This window comes from Neltuma alba, unplaced genomic scaffold (assembly GCF_004799145.2).
Source record: "Neltuma alba isolate B1F8T4 unplaced genomic scaffold, ASM479914v2 tig00013419_pilon, whole genome shotgun sequence".
Taxonomy (NCBI): Eukaryota; Viridiplantae; Streptophyta; class Magnoliopsida; order Fabales; family Fabaceae; genus Neltuma; species Neltuma alba.
The window spans coordinates 10226-30560 of NW_021637672.1; the positions used below are offsets into that span (position 1 = coordinate 10226).

General features: G+C 35.4%; 1 protein-coding gene and 2 pseudogenes across 1 annotated transcript; 1 reads left to right on the plus strand and 2 right to left on the minus strand.

The window, feature by feature from the left end:
• Positions 1 to 532: 532 nt before the first annotated feature.
• Positions 533 to 2953, minus strand: LOC114737230 (putative receptor protein kinase ZmPK1). Its single transcript, XM_028925147.1, has one exon. The coding sequence runs from the start codon at positions 2951 to 2953 to the stop codon at positions 533 to 535; it is 2421 nt and encodes an 806-aa protein (XP_028780980.1).
• A 3566-nt stretch (positions 2954 to 6519) lies between these two features.
• On the plus strand, positions 6520 to 11723 carry LOC114737259 (putative receptor protein kinase ZmPK1; annotated as a pseudogene).
• A 1299-nt stretch (positions 11724 to 13022) lies between these two features.
• Positions 13023 to 17174, minus strand: LOC114737231 (putative receptor protein kinase ZmPK1; annotated as a pseudogene).
• Positions 17175 to 20335: the final 3161 nt, after the last annotated feature.

The window sequence follows — 20335 nt, forward strand, 5'->3', positions numbered from 1 at the left end:
TAAAATATAGTATTTACTCATGTAGAAGAAAAAAAGCGATAAATATTAATGAAGGGGGATGAACTAACAATATTGATTTAAAAGTAAAACGGCATATTGTACCGAAAGGAAAAAAGGTAAAACGACATATGTTGTTACTAAAAAAAAAAAAAAAAGGTAAAGGTAAAACGACATAACAAATATTCTCCCGGTTCAACTTTCATTCACAAGACCACGACTCCACTTGTAAATCAACAAGGATGACTTATAAATAATAAGGAACAAATTCTCCCAAATCCCATTACATGAAACTCATCCAAAACACTAATAAATCACACTACTTTACTTATATCATCATTTAAATAATCAACCATAGACATATCAATTGAAATTCTTAACTGCCCCACACATATAAAGACAACTACCTTATTAAAATAGAACAAGTTTAGACTCATGCATTGACATAATTATAATCTTAGCATATCACAAAGAAGCAATACCATCGAAGAGACAGCATGATGAAATTTCTTTTAGCTGCCATGCAAAGGACTAATTAAGAAGCATCGTCTTCATGGCTTTGAAGCATCTCAACAACTTGGCTCATGCTGGGCCTCGTATCCCTGTCTTCTTCCACACACTCAATAGTCACTTTAGCCAAAGTCTCCATCTTTCGCTTCTCAACCCCATACTCTGATATAATGGTTGTGTCAATTATCTGCTCCACCCAACTCCACGACGACGGCCCCTCCTCTGATGTTGTTTTCTTTCTTTTATCTCTCACCCATGTCACAAGGCTCCTGCTTTGTGTCTCTTCGCCTTCGTCGTTCTGAATTCCCATCATCGTTGGACTCCTTCCTGTTATCATCTCCAACATAACAATCCCATAGCTATACACATCCACTTTTGAGGTTATTTTTTGGTTGAAAAGCCATTCAGGCGCCATATATCCCCTTGTTCCTCTTATCATAGAGAAGCTTTGAGAGTTTTGGTCATGCCGATTTTGAAGCTTAGATAAGCCGAAATCTGCTACCTTGGGTTGGTAATTTGAATCCAAAAGGATATTATGGGGCTTTATATCACAATGAAGAATCCACTCCAAGCATTCTTCATGTAAGTAAGCGAGACACCTTGCTGTTCCAAGAGCAATGTTGTATCTTTTGGTCCAATCCAGAGTGTTTGATTTGAGATTTTCTGCTAAAGAACCTTTCTCCAAGTATTCATACACCAACAGCCTGTGCTTTCCCTCGGCACAATACCCCCACATTTCAATCAAGTTCATGTGGTTAAGCCTACCGATTATTCTCACTTCAGCTAGGAATTCTCTTTCTTCTTGTTTGGCTCCAACGATGTTATTGTTCAGCTTCTTAATTGCTGCAATTCTTTGATCAACCAGTGCTCCTTTGTACACTATTCCGCCTGAGCCTCTTCCAATTTCTTCTGTGAACCCTTTTGTTGCTTGTTTCAGCTCAGAGTAAGTAAATCTTTTGAACCCAAAAGGGGAGAGAAAATTGTAGCCTTGTTGATTTCCGCTAGACCTGTGTTTTGTTCTAATCAAAGAACACCAAATTATAAAAATTAAGAGCACTTCAGCTACCCCAATTGCTACCGAAAACCAAAGGAAGAACTTCACAAAACTGCTGACGTGTCTCTTGCTATAAACTCTTTCAAGTTTCACTAAGCAAACATGACCATTTTCCTGAGCCGATTCTTCTTCTACAGTATGGAACGAACCATCGTTGCTTAGGTTTTTTGGGACTCTTAAGTAGGTTGCTCCTCTGAAACTTGGTGAGTGATGACCATTGAGCATAACTCCTTTTGTATAGCAGCCAAACAGCCCGTCCTTACTCTCAATTGAGTACTGAAATGACTTGCACTCATAGTCTTTTAAGCATTCACGCTCACATTCACCGTAAGTGATGTTCTTTTTATGAAAAAACTCATACCCATACAGCTCAACATAGGGTAATTTGATGAAGGTCGACTCATTTCTACCGCGTGGCAGTTGAAACATGGGTTCACAACCATAAGACCAATCACTATGATTCTTCACTCTATATCCAGGAAGACATGAGCACTTCCTTCCTTCCCTGGGATCGTACTTGCATGTGCTGTCAGCACCACAAAGTCCATGCACAATACAAGCATCAGATATGGCTTGCCATGTCACTTCCCATTGATTATTATGCAGGCTGTACACTCGAATGTTTCCATCAGGATCTAATTTCAATCTTCTTTGTATCAAAACACCATAATCAGAAGTTGTGAAGTTATACATGTCTGTTGAACTGAAACGTCCAAGTGGATCTAACACTGCGATTCTGCTACTGTCATAGGTGCTTCTTTCAGCTTCCCAGCTCACAAGCCATGGCGGGGGCCAATATTTGCTGGAGACGTCGCGGCCATCATATAGAAGGGTAAGGACATTTTCATCATCGAAGATAAGCTTGTAAAATCCAGAGGAATTGTTGGTTTCGCTTCTAGCAGAGACAAGCTTTGTATATCTTGTGAGTTGTTGTCCAGGAAGTAGAGTGTCTGTTGGAGAATCAAAGCTCTGCCATAGAATCTTGCTTCCTCGTGATTGGTGCTCGCAAAGTACTAGATTTCCACTGTTGTTGAGGATTAATTGGGTCGACAAAGACGAGGTGGTGTCGGTCGACCACACCTTGTACTGGCCAGCATCAGAGAGGACAAGGTTTCCGGTGCGGTCGATGGAGAGTGAGGAGCGCTTACCGTTGATGGGTCGGTCACGGTTTGCTGTCCAAACGACGGCATGGGTTTGGGTGAACCAAATGGAGAATACATACGCGTTTTCACCAACGAGGTAGAAGCCGGCAGAGAAGACGCCGTTTTGTGACAGAATAACATATTCCGGTTTCTCCACTGAAAGAGAGAAGCGACTATTATGTGATGACGATGAAGAATGGAAAAAAAGATATAAGAGGAGAGGAACGTGAAGCATTAATGAAACCGCCATATTCTATCTCTTGAGGTTATTAGTAGCTAGGTAGTTGAAGTGGAATGATACTGGGATCGAATTTGTAAGGTGTTCAGTCTTTGGATGATTGACTACATTTCGTTCATTTCCTCTTCCGTAGACGAAGGATTAATCCTTAGACTTTTCGATTTCTCAGCTTTTGAATATGACATCCCTTATGTGGCTTTCTTTTCTAAGGTTGCCAGTTGTGAACGTATTTGTTCCTTTTCATTAAACTGGGACTAAACTTCCTGCGCAAATACCGGCGGTAATTCACGTTTTCTAGAACCCAAGCATGTCATATTTGGATCTCGGTTCTCTCCTTTTCTTCCCCGCCCCCAAAAAAGAAGAAAGAATCTCATATCGAACTTCAAATAAAAAATGGTTGGTTTCATATTTAATATTCTATAAAAATTATTAACATAAGTATATAACTAAAGTATTAAAATTTGGCTAAATATTAAATCTGAATTATGCACTTCTTTATCTATTTGAGGGTAGAAATAAGATTAAGGACAGAAAAAGAGTAGGATGGTTTAGGGAATTCAATATATGCATCTATTAAAAAACCGATTTAACTAAGTTAATTAATATCCATAAATAAAATATCCTATTCTGATATGGAAAACCAGAGGCAAAATTAATAAATAAGTCAGAATCTGGCTTCTTGCGTGTTTTGCAGTAGTTGGTATGGCCTTTCAATTTTGAAGGTTTTCATTTTCCCTCCCTCACACGTCCGACAGCTACAGTAACAACAACAGCAACCAATGGGATTTGATTTGACTGGCGACAACTTGACCAGCTTCACACTTATCTTCAATTCCCCCCCACCCCACGGGGTTTCTCCTCCAGAAGAGCCCCACTTTTGATAGTGATACGTGGGTTTGAACTTGGAAATATATGACTGCGATATCATTAACATTACGGTTGATGTTCAAACGAAATTGCACAACGGTGACTTCAAAAGAAAACAACTAATTAATAGGACCAATGTATTTTTAGACTTCCTACTTTGGGTAATCAAACACACAAAGAGGGCACTTAATTCTACCGTTTTTTCCCTACTTCCCATATGTTTTTTCTTGCCTGTTATCATTGGATTCTACATAAAAATGAATGAATTTTGATATCTCATGAGTTAAAAAAGGTGTTATTTTCAACTTTTTTTAATGATTTTTGAGAAAATTTGCACCTAAAATAAAAACGAAACAGCATCAATTTTAGAGTGTATTTTCTTTGAAAAATCATAAAAAAATTGAAAAGAACACCATTTTTTACTCATGCGATATCAAAATCTCACTCATTTTATGTACTATCTAATTGTAAAAAGAAACAAGAAAAAATATTTAGGAAGTAGAGGGGAAATTGAGGTGCAGCAGAGGCAGAGACCCCAAATCCTATGCTGAACCGGTCTTTATGACCCGCCAAACCGCCATAGTTGAAACGTACACATGTGAATGGAGCTTGAACCGCATGTGATGTGAGCCATGCATCTAAGTCACGCTAATGGCTCTGAAGAATCTCATAACAACTTGGCTCATGCTAGGCCTCGCATCTTTGTCTTCTTCCATATTTCAATCAAGTTCATGATTATGTTCACTTCAACTAATAAGGATTCTCCTTAATTCTCCTTGTTTGCCTCCGATGATGTTATTATTCAGCTTCTTTATTGCTTCCATTCATTGATTTGGGAATATATTACTCTGGATTTGGGGTTTCTGATGCCCTCTAAGTCCTCATGGTGCTGGGTAGAACAAATTATTGACGCGCCAATGTGTCAGAGGATGGGGCTGAGACGAGAAAGATGGAAACTATGACTGAAGGGGCTTTGTTGTGTGTGGAAGAAGCCATGAAGATGATGCTTCTTAGTCGTGCCTGGTGACTTGAAAAAAATTCCTATATCAATATAAGCTAGTTGCATTGTATGAGTGCCGGCCAATTAAGAATTTCTTTCCTTATATACTAACTCTAGTTTTTAATATAAGAGTTAGTTGATTGATTTGAATAGATTTAAGAAAATTAGTTAAACTAGTTATTTATAATAAATAAGTGTTGTCTTTTTTAAAATACTTTTGCTAATTATGTGTATTAATTAGAACTGTCATTTAATAAAACATTTATAATATGCACAACTACTAAGAGGACTATATTTTAAAAAAAAGAAGATAAATATTAGAGGCAAAGTGGATAGGAGATTGAGTGTCAAACTAGCTCTCATATTAAAAACCAGAGGTATAGTACTATATTTTTCTTGGGTGAAATTAAAATGATATCAAATACAGGGAGTTTGTTAGAAGACAAGGAAAAAAATAGAACAAAAGAATGAAAATGCTGCAATACAGAAAACTATTATGCGCTAAAGCCATGGTAGTCTTTGAAAAGGACTTCAGCATTATACCGGTACCTTCCTAGTAGATATGATTAGACCTCAAATTGAGTTTTCTTTGGGAGAGAATTTCTTGACACACACTCCCTCCGTTCCTTATTATAAGATCCAATTTTTTGAATAGATTTATCCCTTTTTATAAGATCCTCTTTGAGTTTGTCTGAGCATTTAATGCAGTATTACCTATTTTACCCCTAATTTAATGTATTTAATACATTCTTTCTTCATTTATCTTACTATTACTCTCTCACATTCATTCATTTATATATAGGGGTATATTTGGAAAAAAAACTGCATTTGCTACATATTAATTACTTTTAACTAATTTTAACTATTTTCTTAAACCATACAATTTAGTTAAAAGGATCTTATAATAAGGGACGAAGTAGTATAATAAATCTCCAAGTTGTCATTCCAAAACTTTCAATATGCGTGCCTGTTCCACCAATTGCTCCTCTAGTGTTTGGGCAATGAATAGTAAATTTACTTAAAAATGCTAAACCTTGAAGGGTAATCATGGGAAGGGAATTTTAGGGCTGACATGTCCCAACTTTTTTTGGACTGAAGACATGTACACTACATAACTAAAATATCTAGTATTTACTTATGTAGAAGAAAAAACGAGATAAATATTAATAAAGGCGGATGAACTAACTACGTTGGTTTAAAAGTAAAACGACATAATAACGCTTATGTTAAGAGTATAACGCCAATGTAAATGCTATCTTTTTCTTTTTTTTACCAGAAGCCAATGTAAATGTTATCTACGTCAAATTGATTTCAAGGACCTTTTTTCATAATTTTTCGTATTAACTAATGGTCAATGCTTTGAGAGAAACATTGCATGATTTGATAGTACCAGTGCCTACAGAAAAAAATAGTTTGAGAGTAAAATTACTTTTTAATGCTCAAATTTTGAGCCACTAGTTAAAAAATTATTTAAAAAAATCAAGATGCAGTAATTTAGTCCGCTTTTTATGGAAAAAAATTATCAACTATTTTTTTTTATTGACCTTATTGTTTGTTTACAACAATCCTTAGTATTTTTCAAGGGCAAGAAAAAAACAAGAAGAGAGAAATTAAAGATGGACGTAGAGCAGAAGGTGTACAGAAAGGTTGAATTCAGAAAAATAAGATCCAAGTTCAATATCTTTTATTTGTCTTTGGCCGGGTAATTAATATGATCTTCATGGTTTCTTACCTATTTGTTCTTATATATTAATTTCTTATGTCCGTACATTTACAAACAAAATATAAAAATTAATCACATCTCCTTTTAAAAATACTGTCTGTATATTTATTTGGTCCATAACTTCAAATTAAATAATATGCAGCTCAAAAAAATAATGATAGAAGATCTAAGGAACAAGTAGTATATAGATCTTACATTAATTGGCCAAAAGTAAAAATATAAAATAAAACATAACAAAGATTTTTTGAATGAAAAAAAAAATACCCTTTATAACTCAAAATTAAAAAAACATAGATAATTCATTATTTAGTACCTTAAATATTAACTAAGTCATTTTAACTAATTTATCAATATCAAAAAATAGTAGTTAACTCATTAAATATATGCCAACTTGAAATTTTTTTCGACTTTACCCATAAGTTAAATGAGCTTATGAAAGAAAGAGAAAAACATATTCCTCTTGTTCTATTTATAAAGCACTTCTAACACATTTTACGTAGATCAAGAAAAATTTTAAATTATATTAACTCTCTATTAAAATATAGTAGTTGTTTTACTTATCTATATTTAATATGTACACCTTTTAAAAAAATAACTATATACACCATAATAAATAAAGAACAAAATAGCAAATTCATTCAAAAATTTAGAGAGAATTATAATGAAATCCCAAGAAAGAAAATAATTACAAACAAGTTCAAAAGTTATCATTTTCTATTTGGAACTTATCGTTACAGGTTATTTAAGTTGTTATTGAGATTTTTTTGTAATTATTTTTCTTCCTTGGACCTCATTGTAATTCTCTCAAAACTTTAATGAAGTAACTTATAAATAAATTCAAGAAAAATCTTCTTTTACTGCCTTATTAATAAGACAAAGGAGTAATAAATTACATTTAAGCATTTCTTACAGGCATAAAATTAACAAATAAGCATGAATTACTTTACAATTGACTAATATTTTGGACCATAGCATTCAAGACTCATATGAATTCTTATGTACCGAAATAGATATAACTTTACGTAGCAAAGGCGGCCTGACTTCATGGTGTATTGCAGAACAACAGACCTCGATCAAAACATGCAATTTCGGCCCCAATTAATCTGCAGACTTAAGAATTTTGAGAGCCTGTGAAAGTCAAGGGACTAATTAATGTTCAATTTCCTGAAGCTGAAATAAATGAAAACCCTATCATTCAAAGACCGAAACTGATATGATATGGCTGTTTAATTAGAGAGAATTACAATAAGATCCCAAACAAAAACCAATTGAAAAACAAGTTTCAAAGGTTGTTCTTATCACTATAGGACTTGTTATTTAGGCTGTTGAGGTTGTTATTAGGACTTTTTAGTAATTTTTTTTTTGTGGGACGTGATTGTAATTCTCCCTTTAATTAATCCTATGCGTTCTTCTGATCTTATCTCTTCTTCTTCATCATCGCTTAGTGGCTTCTCTCGCTCAGTGGAGAAAACCAGAAGACGTTATTCTCTCACCCAACAGGTCTTCTCAGGTGGCTTCTACTCTATTGGTGAAAACGCATTAATGTGTGTGTGTGTGTATATATTGAGAGACAGAGAGAGAAATATAGAAGCAACCAATTAGTTTTGTTTTGGATGACTGAGCTAATCATTTCTTGTAGTTAAAACCCGATTAATCTGGATTATTGCTGGCTAGCTCAGTATTACTTATGGTCAAGGATTTATAATATATATTTCTAGTCTATTATGGCTGCCACCACAACCATACTATTACCAATATCACCACTATCTAGACCACTACTGTCACCACCACTACCCTTACCATGATCATGATTAGCACTATTACTATTATTTGGATCTCTTAATATTGTCATACATATCCTCACTTCTCTTCTCGAAGCCTATGACCTATTCAATGTCAACTCTTTCAAAATTTCTTCCAATCCACCAATTGCTTCTGTGAATGTTCGGGGAAGAGTTTTTCATTGTTATCCCAAAACTTATCTTGCCTTTTGTTTCCTTTAACATAGTGTAAAACAATTTGCATGACTAGTAAATTTGATATAACGCTAAGCTTCGAAGGGTATTTTAAGGCCGATATTTACACTGCTGCCAGAGAAAAAAAAATTGTTTATACCAATTCATATCGGTAATTAATAAAACCAACTTAAGAAAAAAAAGGTGTTAATTTTAATTTATAAATATTAATAGGGGACAATAAACAACTATCTCAATTAAAAAGCAACATAACGAATATTATTTCTTCTGGTTTTAAATATAAAGCCCATTTTATAGTATTAGCACAGGAATATCTATTTTATTTGGCATAGTAAACCACGTAGCTTTCTCATTCACCGGAAAAAATAAACCAGGTAGCTAGCTTCTGATAAAACTTACATAGTGAATGTGCTCTACGTCAAAACAGTTTTTTTGGGGCTCTTTTTGTAGATTTTCCAATCAACCGATACAATAGATATTAAGTATCGGAATTTTTTAATAAATAAATATCTGAATTTTTATGTAAGGAAATAGAAATAACTTTGCGTACCTGACTTGATGGAGTATTGGAACAGACGTGTGGTCCTAAACTGAATAATGTTCTGCGAAAGCTGTGAATTTTGAAGTCTAAGGATTGATGTTCAATTTCCGGCGGCCTAAACAAACGAGAAGTCTACCAATCAACGACTATTTCCTAGCAATTCCCATCTTCATATATATATATATATATATATATATATATATATATGAGAAGCCCATTTCTCCTTCGCTCATGCGTATTCATATGGCTGCTTCATCAATCCTACACGTTCTTCTCCTCTTGTCTCTGTCTTTTCAATGTTGTTCATCTTCATCACCATCACTTAACAGTGGTTTCTCCCTCTCGTTGAGAAACCAGAAGATGTTATTCTCTCACCGAACGGCGTCTTCTCTGCCGGCTTCCGCGCCGTTGGTGAAAACGCCTATGTATTCTCCGTTTGGTTCACTCAAAACCCCACCGTCGTTTGGACGGCAAACCGTGACCAACCTGTCAACGGAAAACGGTCATCACTTCACCTCCATAAAACCGGAAACCTTGTCCTGTCTGATGCCGGACAGTTCAACGTGTGGTCCACTGACACTACCTCATCTTTGCCTTGGTCGACACAATTGAATCTTACCGATGAAGGGAATCTAGTACTTTACGAGCTCCATCCTCAACAAAGAGGAATTCTATGGCAGAGCTTCGATTTCCCGACCGACACTCTACTTCCTGGACAACAACTCACAAGATACTCAAAGCTTGTCTCTGATAGAAGCCCCACCAACCATTCTTCTGGCTTCTACCAGCTTTCATTCGATGATGACAACATCCTCAGCATTTTGTACGATGGTCTTGATGTCTCCAGCAAATACTGGCCATTCCAATGGCTTGTGAGCTGGGATGCAGGAAGGACCACATACAATAGTAGCAGAATCGCAGTGTTAGATTCCATTGGAACTTTCAATTCAACAGATAATTATGGATTTACGACTTCTGATTATGGGGTTGTGATGCAAAGAATATTGAAACTAGATTCTGACGGAAACATTCGAGTGTACAGTCGACGGAAGAATGATCCCTGGTATGTGTCGTGGCAAGCCATATCTAATCCCTGTATTGTTCATGGACTTTGTGGTGCTAACAGCACGTGTGTGTATGATCCTATAGAAGGAAGGAAGTGTTCGTGTCTTCCTGGATATAGAGTGAAGAACCATAGCGATTGGTCTTACGGGTGTGAACCCACATTTAAACTCTCATGCAATAAAAATGAGACCACTTTCTTCAAATTGCCAGATGCTGAGCTCTATGGGTATGACTTTACTTACAAGGAAAACATCAGTTATAGTGATTGTGAGAATGAATGCTTACAAGATTGTGAGTGCAGGGCATTTCAGTACTCATTTAACAATGACGGCTTATTTCAGTGCTATACGAAAAGAGTTCTTCTCAATGGTCGTCGATCACCAGACTTTAGAGGAACAACCTACCTGAGACTTCCTAAAACCAAAAGAAACAATGTTTCGTTCTTTGCAGATGAAGAATTTGCTCAAGATGATGGTCATGTTTGTTCAGTGAAGCTGGATAGATCCTATGCCGAGAGACATGTCAGCAGTTTTCTGAAGTTCTTTCTTTGGTTTTCTGTTGCAATTGGGGTGTTTGAAGTCCTCTTCATTTCTATAACTTGGTTTTCTTTGATAAGAACAAAGCAAAAATCTGATGGAAATCAACAAGGGTACAATTTTCTTTCACCTTTTGGGTTCAGAAGATACACTTACTCTGAGCTGAAACAAGCAACAAAAGGGTTCACGGAAGAAATTGGAAGAGGAGCTGGTGGAATAGTGTACAAAGGAGCATTGCCAGATCAGCGAATTGCTGCAATAAAGAAGCTTCATAATGACAACATTGGAGCCAAACGAGATGAAGCAGAATTCCTAGCTGAAGTGAGCATTATTGGTAAGCTAAACCACATGAACTTGATTGAAATGTGGGGGTATTGTGCTGAGGGAAAGCACAGGCTCTTGGTTTACGAATACATGGAGAAAGGTTCTTTAGCAGAAAATCTCAAATCAAACACCTTGGATTGGACCAAAAGATACAATATTGCTCTCGGAACAGCAAGGGTTCTTGCATACTTACACGAAGAATGCTTGGAGTGGATTCTACATTGTGATATAAAGCCTCAGAATATTCTTTTGGATTCAAATTACCAACCCAAGGTAGCAGATTTTGGTTTATCTAAGCTTCTAAATAGAAGTGACCAAAACACTCAAAACTTCTCAATGGTAAGAGGAACGAGAGGATACATGGCACCTGAATGGGTTTTTAATTTGCCAATAACATCAAAGGTGGATGTGTATAGCTTTGGGATTGTTGTGCTGGAGATGATAACAGGAAGGAGTCCGACGATGATGGGAGGTCAGAGTGATGAAGGAGAAGAAGCACATAATGAGAGGCTTGTGACGTGGGTGAGAGAGAAGAGGAAGACAACGACGTCGGAGGAGGAAGGGTCGCCGTCATCGTCTTGTTGGGTGGAGCAAATAATTGACGCAGCCATTGGATCGGAGTTTGAGGTTGAGAAAAAGAAGATGGAAACTTTGGCAAGTGTGGCTCTGAAGTGCGTGGAAGAAGACAAAGATGCGAGGCCCAGCATGAGCCAAATTGTTGAGACGCTTCAAAGCCACGAAGATGCTTAATTAATTAGTTTCTACATAGTCATACATGTTTGGTTTTTTTTTTTTTTTTTAAGGGGAGAATGCCTTTGTTGTCCTTTTTTTTTTTTCCAAAAGAATTTTAATGTTATTTCCAAATTTTAGATGCTTGGGCCGGCCCAAACAATTGTCGGTGTCTTTCTTTTTGCGTTTGCTTTTTATAACAGAGCAGATCCTCTGTAGATCAATGCTGGTCCATGGAATGGGTATGAGGGGAAAACAGTTGATTGAATACAAAATTAATACACCAACAAACATTAGGTGTAGCAAAAAAAAAAAAAAGGTGACAAATTAATATTTGAATTCTTATTAAAAGAAGTGCTCACATTTAGTGCCAAATAGTATTTTGAATATGATTGCTTTTATTGTGAGAATATCTCCAAGACCTATCAAAAAAAAAAAAAAACTTAATAAAAAGAGCTAATATCATTGTTATAGTTTGATCTAGTTTTGATTTGGTCTCCTTGGGTTTGGTTTGAATTTCAATTTAGGGATGAAAATCAACACTCGGTCAAATTGTTGAGATTATTCAATAAACTGAGATTTAAAAAAAATAATGAAGCTATAAGGACTAAAACAAATGACTTGAAACTAAAGAAACTAAAACAAAAGGGTTAATGAGCCAATTTATTTCAAAAGTTTTTATTTAAGCGTTAGGCACCCTGAAGTTTTTTTTTAATGCAAATTTGTCTAAAAAATTTAAAATTTGTCCACTATTGTTAAAAAGTTAATAATCAATACCATTATTTTAATGATCAACATTAGTTTTTTAATAATATATAGTGATATTTTGATGATTTTTAACTTTTAAAGCAATTTTGCATAAAAAAAAAACTTTTGGATGCCTAACGCTGCTAAATGAAAACTTCTATGACAAATTTACATATTAATTTAAACCAAAATTTTATCAAACTATAAGAATTATCAATAATATTAGCCCTAATAAAAATAATAAAATTTAGTAAATGAACACTAAATCAGTCATTTAGGTCTTTTCTTAAACATTATCAAGCTCTAATAAATTAAAGCGGAAAAAATGTAAAACCATCTATAAACAAACACCTCCCAATTAACAGCGATTGAATTAATAACCCCTGGTTTCTTTGTTCCCAACTTCCCAGAATTCCAATACTGGGGCTATATATTAAACACGCAAGATTCCTTATGAAACTTGACAAGTTTAACATCTAGTGTCCAAGGTCGCCATCATTTTATTTCAATATTCCTACAACTTGATTTTTTGAAGAGTGCACTTGCAAAGAAGATAGACAACTTTTGGCTATTCTAAGCCGCCTTGACTAATTCAGCAGCATAGTCATCTTCTTGGCTCTGAAGCATTTCTACAACTTGGCTCATGGTGGGCCTTTCATCTTTGTCTTCCTTCACGCACTTCAAAGCCACATTTGCCAAAGTTTCTATCTTCTGCTTCTCAACCTCGAACTCTGATATCAAGGCAGGATCAATTATTTGCTTCACCCACGAAGACACTTCCTCCGACGTCGTTTTGTTGTTGTTCTTCTTCTTCTCTCTCACCCACGTCACAAGCCTCACATGTTGAGCCTCTTCTCCTTCATCACCCTGATTTCCCATCATCATCGGACTCCTTCCTGTTATCATTTCCCATATAAAGATCCCGTAGCTATACACATCCACCTTTGATGTTATTGGCAGATTGAAAACCCACTCTGATGCCATATAGCCCCTCGTTCCTGTGATCATTGAGAAACTTTGAGTGTTTTGGTCATTCCGATTTTTAAGCTTAGATAAACCAAAATCTGCTACCTTGGGTTCGTAATATGAGTCCAGAAGAACATTATGCGGTTTTATGTCCCAGTGCAGTATCCACTCCAAACATTCTTCGTGCAAGTATGCTAGGACTCTTGCTGTTCCAAGAGCAATGTTGTATCTTTTGGTCCAATCCAAAGTGTTTGATCTGAGATTTTCTGCTAAAGAACCCTTTTCCATGTACTCGTACACCAACAGCCTTTGCTTTCCTTCAGCACAATAGCCCCACATTTCGATCAAGTTCATGTGGTTAAGTCTACCGATTATGCTCACTTCAGCCATAAATTCTCCTTCTTCTTGTTTGCCTCCTCCTGTGTTGTCACCATTCAGCTTCTTTATTGCAGCAACTCGTTGATCTGATAATACTCCTTTGTACACTATTCCACCTGCTCCTCTTCCGATTTCTTCTTTGAACCCTTTGGTTGCTTGTTTTAGCTCAGAGTAAGTAAATTTTCTGAACCGGAAAGGAGAAAGAAAATTGTAGACTTGTGGATTTGAATCAGAGCTCTTTTTGGGTCTAATCAAAGAACACCAAATTAGACTTATACAGAGGACTTCAAGCACCCCAGCAGCAACGGAAAACCAAAGAAGAAACTTGACAAAACTGCTGACATTTTGTGAGGCTCCTTCAAACTTCACGAAGCAAACATCACCATCATCACGGGCAGATTCTTCTTCTTCAAGGAATGAACCTTCACTGGTTTGAGGTAGTCTTAAGTAGGTTGTTCCTCGAAAGCTTGGTGAATGATGACCTTTGATTAGAATTCTTTTGATATAGCACCTGAATTGGCCCATATCTTCTCCGAATGTGTACCGAAACACCTTGCACTCACAATCATGTAAGCACAAATTCTTGCAGTTCTTGTAACTGATGTTTAGATTACAGACATAGTCATTTCCATAGAACTCAACACCGGGCAATTTCAAGAAATTTTGATCACATGAGAATTCAAATTTGGGTTCACACCCATAAGACCAATCGCTATGATTCTTCACTTTATATCCAGGAAGACATGAGCACTTCCTTCCTTCCTTGGGATCGTACTTGCATGTGCTGTTAGCACCACAAAGTCCATGCACAATACAAGCATCAGATATGGCTTGCCATGTCACTTCCCATTGATTATTTTGCAGGCTATACACTCGAATGTTGCCATCAGCATCTAATTTCAATCTTCTTTGTGTCAAAACCCCATAATCAGAAGATCTAAAGTCATACTTGTTCGTTGAATTGAAACCTCCAGGTGAATCTAGCACAGCAATTCTATTACTATTGTTGATGCTTCTTTTTTGCCAGATCTTATGCCACGGTGATGGCCAATATTTGCTGGAGACGTCGCGGCCATCATATAGAAGACTAAGGACATTTTCGTCATCGAAGGAAAGCTTGTGGAATCCAGAGGAACAGTTGGTTTCGCTTCTCGCAGAGACAAGCTTTGTATATCTTGAGTTGTTGCCCAGGAAGGAGAGTGTCGGTTGGGAAATCAAAGCCCTCCCATAGAATCTTGCTTCCTCGTAATTGATGCTCATAAAGTACTAGATTTCCATTGTTGTTGAGGATCAATTGGGTCGGCAAAGACGAGGTGGCGGCGGTCGACCACACCTCGTACTGGCCAGCATCAGAGAGGACAAGGTTTCCGGTGCGGTGAGTGGAGAGTGAGTAGCGCTTACCGTTGATGGGTTGGTCACGGTTTGCTGTCCAAACGACGGTGAGGGTTTGGGTGACCCAAATGGAGAATACATAGGCGTTTTCACCAACGAGGTAGAAGCCAGCAGAGAAGACGCCGTTTTTGTGACAGAATAACATCTTCTGGTTTCTCCACTGAAAGAGAGAAGCAACTATTATGTTATGATGATGAAGATTGGAAAATAAGAGATAAGAGGAGAGGAACGTGAAGCATTAATGAAGCCGCCATATTCTATTTCTTGAGGTTATTAGTTGCTAGGTAGTTCAAAGGATCAAATTTGTAAGTTGTTTTGTCTTTGGATGATAGACGACATTTCGTTCATTTCCTCTTCCGTGGACCAAGGATTAATCCTTAGACTTTTCGATTTCTCAGCTTCTGAATATGACATGCCTGGTGTGGCTTTCTTTACCAAGGTTGCCAGTTGTGAACGTATTTGTTCCTTTTCAGTAAATTGGGACTAAACTTCCAGCGCCAATACCAGTAATTCGCGTTTTCTAGGACCCAAGCATGTCATATTTGGGTCTCGGTTCTCTCCTTCTCTTCCCCCACCCCCAAAAAAGAAAGAATCTCATATCCAACTTCAAATAAAAATATGGATGGTTTCATATTTAATATTCTACAAAATTATTAACGTAAGTATATAGCTAGAGTGTTAAAATTTGCCTAAATATTAAATCTGAATTATCCACTTCTTTATCTATTTGAGGGTAGAAATGAGATTATGGAAAGAAAAAGAGTAGGATAGTTTAGGAAATTCAATATATACATCTATTAAAAAACCAATTTAACTAAGTTAATCAATATCCATAAATAAAATATCCTATTCTGATATGGAAAACCAGAGGCAAAATTAATAGTCAGAATCTGGCTTCTTGTGTGTTTTGCAGTAATTGGTATGGCCTTTCAATTTTGAAGGTTTTCATTTGCCCTCCCTCACACATCGGACAGCTACATCAACAGCAACAGCGACTAAAGGGATTTGATTTGACCGGCGACGACTTCACCAGCTTCACACTTATCTTCAATTCCCCTCCCCCGAGCTTTCTCCTCCACTCTTGATGCCTGGTTCAGGAGAGAGCCCCACTTTTGATGGTGATACGTGGGTTGGAACTTGGAAATATATAACTATGCGATGTCAATAACATTACTGTTGATGTGTAAACGAATTGCACAACGATGACTTGAAAAGAAAACAATTAATTGATAGGACCAATGTATTTTTGGACTTTCCTAGTTTGGGTAATCAAACACGCAAAGAGGACAGCTAATTCTACGATTTTTTCCCCTGCTTCCCAAATGTTTTTTCTTGCTTGTTATCATTGGATTCTAGTAAAAATGAATGAAATTTTGATATCTCACGAGTTAAAAAAAGGTGATATTTTCAACTTTTTTTTAATGATTTTTCAGAAAATTTTTACCTAAAATAAAAACAAAACAGCATCAATTTTAGAGTGTATTTTCTTTGAAAAATCATAAAAAAAAATTGAAAACAACACCGTTTTTTTACTTATGAGATATCAAAATCTCACTTATTTTATGTAGAGTCTAATCGTAAAAAGAAGCAAGAAAAAATATTTAGGAAGTAGGGGGGAAATTGAGGCGCAGCAGAGAAGGAGACCCCAAGTCCTATGACCCGCCATAGTTGAAATGTACACATGTGAGTAGAGCTTGAACCGCATGTGTTGTGAGCCATGCATCTAACTCACGCTAATGGCTCTGAAGAATCTCATAACATCTTGGCTCATTGCTGGGCCTCGCATCTTTGCCTTCTTCCACGTTTCAATCAAGTTCATGATTATGCTCACTTCAACTAATAAGGATTCTCCTTAATTCTCCTTGTTTGCCTTCGATGATGTTATTATTCAGCTTCTTTATTGCTTCCATTCATTGATTTGGGAAGATATTGCCCTCGGTTTGGGTTTCTGCTGACGTGGTGTTGGGTAGAACAAACTAACGCAGCCATTGTGTCAGAGTATGGGGCCGAGAAGAGAAAGATGGAAACTTTGGCTTAAATGGCTTTGTTGTGTGAGGAAGAAGGCAAAGATGGGAGGCCCAGCGTCGTCGGAAGCCATGAAGATGATGCTTCTTAGTCGTGCATGGTGACTTCAAAAAATTCCTATATCAAATAGCTAGTTGCATTGTATGAGTGCCAGGCAATTAAGAATTTCTTTTTTTATATATTAGTTCTGGTTTTTAATATAAGAGTTAGTTGACTAATTTAAATAGATTTGAAAAAATTAGTTAATTTAGTTATTTTTAATAAATAGGTATTGTTTTTTTTTTAAATACCATTACTAATAATGTGTATTGGCTAGAACTATTATTTAATAAAACTTGTATAACATGTGCAACTACTACGAGAACTATTCTTAAAAAAATAGATAAATATGAGAGACAAAATAGATTGGAGATTGATAGTACTATATTTTTCTTAGGTGAAATTAAAATGATATCAAAATATAGAGAGTATGTTACAAGACAAGGGGGAAAAAAACAATAGAACAAAAGGATGAAAATGCTACAATACAGAAAACTATTATGCGCTTAAGCCATGGTAGTCCTTGAAAAGGACTTCAGCATTATATTGGTATCTTCCTAATGGATGTGATTGGACGTCAAATTGGAGTTCTCTTTCTGAGAGAATTTCCTGTTGATACATATAATAAATCCCCAAGGCGTCATTCCAAAACTTCTTCTAATACATATGCCTGTTCCACCAATTTATGCTCTAGCGTTTGGGCAATGAATAGTAAATTTATTTAAAAATGCTCAACTTTCAAGGGTAATTATGGGAAGGGAATTTTAGGGCTGACATGTGCTCAACTTTTTTTGGACTGAAGACTTGTGCACTACACAACTAAAATTTGGTATTTACTTATGTAGAAGAAAAAAAAGTGATAAATATTAATGAAAGGGGACGAACTAACTATGTTGGTTTAAAACTAAAACGACATATTGTACCCAAAAAAAAAAGTCAAAAAGACATGTCGTTACCAAAAGAAAAAATAAGACGACATAGCAAATATTGTCTACATCATTTAACATAATAAGGCTAATGTTAAAGAGTATAAAGACATTGGAAATGCAATACGTCAAATTGATTTTCAAGGACCTTTTTCATAATTTTTCGGATTAACTAATGGTCAATTCTTTGACAGAAACATTGCATCATTTGATAGTACCCAGTGCCTACAGAAAAAATAGTTTGAGAGTAAAAATACTTTTTAATGCTCAAATTTTGAGCCGGTAGTTAAGAAAAAAATAATCAAGATGCGGTAATTAAGTCCGTTTTTTATGGAAAAAAGATTATCAACTATTTTTTTATTTACTTTATTGTTTGTTTACAACAATCCTTAGTATTTTTCAAGGGCAAGAAAAAAACAAGAAAGAAATTAAAGACGGGCGTAGAGTAGAAGGTATACAGAAAGTTTGAATTCAGAAAAATAAGATCCAGGTTCAGTATCTTTTATTTGTCTTTGGCCGGGTAATTAATATGATCTTCATGGTTTCTTACCTATTTGTTATTATATATTAATTTCTTATATCCGTAGATTTACAAACGAAATATAAAAATTAATCATGTCTCCTTTTAAAAATATTATCTGTATATTTATTTGATCAAAAACTCCAAATCAAATAATATGCAGCTCAAAACAATAATGATAGAAGATGTAAGGAACAATTAGTATATAAATCTTGCATTAATTGGCCAAAAGTAAAAATATACAATAAAACATAACAGAGATTTTATGAATGAAAAAAAATGCACTTTATAACTCAAAATTAAAAAAAAAACATAATTCATTATTTAGTACCTTAAATATTACGTACTCCCTCCAATCCACAATATAAGTCATTTTAAGTAATCATCAATATCAAAAAATAGTATACTCCTCCGGTCCTTAATATAAGACCCATTTAACTAATTTGATTATATTAAGGAAGTTGGTAAGTTAGTTAATTATAAGCAAAATGACACATTTTTCCTAAAACACCATAATCATCTTTCTTAATACCCTCTCTCCCTCTTCTACTTGATTATAGTTTAGGGAGTATCCATGGGAGTAATTTAGAGAAAGTTAATAAATATGAGAAATCGGTCTTATATTTAGGACTAAAATCAACTCAAGAATTGGGTCCTATATTAAGGACCGGAGGAGTAGTTAACTCATTAAATCTATGCCAACTTGAAGTTTTTGTCAACTTTAGCGATATGTTAAATGAGGTTGCGAAAGAAAGAGGAAGGCATACCCCTCTACTCTTATTTATAAGGTATTTTTAGCATGTTTTACATAGATCAGGAAAAATTTTAAATTGCATTAACTCTCTATTGAAATATAATAAATTTTTAACTTTACCCATATTTAATGTGTACATCTTTCAAAAAAACTATCTACACCATAATAAATAAAGGATAAAATAGAAAATTCATTCAAAAACTTTAGAGAGAATTACAATGAGATCCTAAAGAAGAAAATAATCACAAACAAGTTCAAAATTTTCATTTTCTCCCATGAAACTTGTCATTACAGGTTGTTTAAGTTGTTATTAGGATTTTGTAGTAATTATTTTTCTTCTTTGTACCTCATTGTAATTCTCTCAAAAATTTAATAAAGTGATTTATAAATAAGTCCAAGAAAAACCTTCTATCACTGGCTTATAAATAAGACAAAGGAGTAATAAGTTACATTTAAGCCTTAATTACAGGAATAAAATTAACAAATAAGTATTAATTACTTTCCAATTGTCTTATTTTTTGGGCCATATCATTCTGGACTTATATTTCTGAATACGAGGGAGTGTATGAATTCTTATGTACCGAAATAGATATAACTTTACGTATCAAAGGCGGCCTGACTTAATGGTGTATTGCAGAACAACGGACCTCGATCAAAACATGCAATTTCGGCCCAATTAATCTGCAGACTTGAGAATATTGAGAACCTGTGAAAGTCAAGGGACTAATTAGTGTTCAATTTCCTGAAGCTGAAATAAATGAAAACCCTATCATTCAAAGACTGAACCTATTATGATATGGCTGTTTAATTAATCCTATGCGTTCTTCTGCTCTTATCTCTTCTTCTTCTTCATCACTTAGTGGCTTCTCTCTCTCAGTGGAGAAAA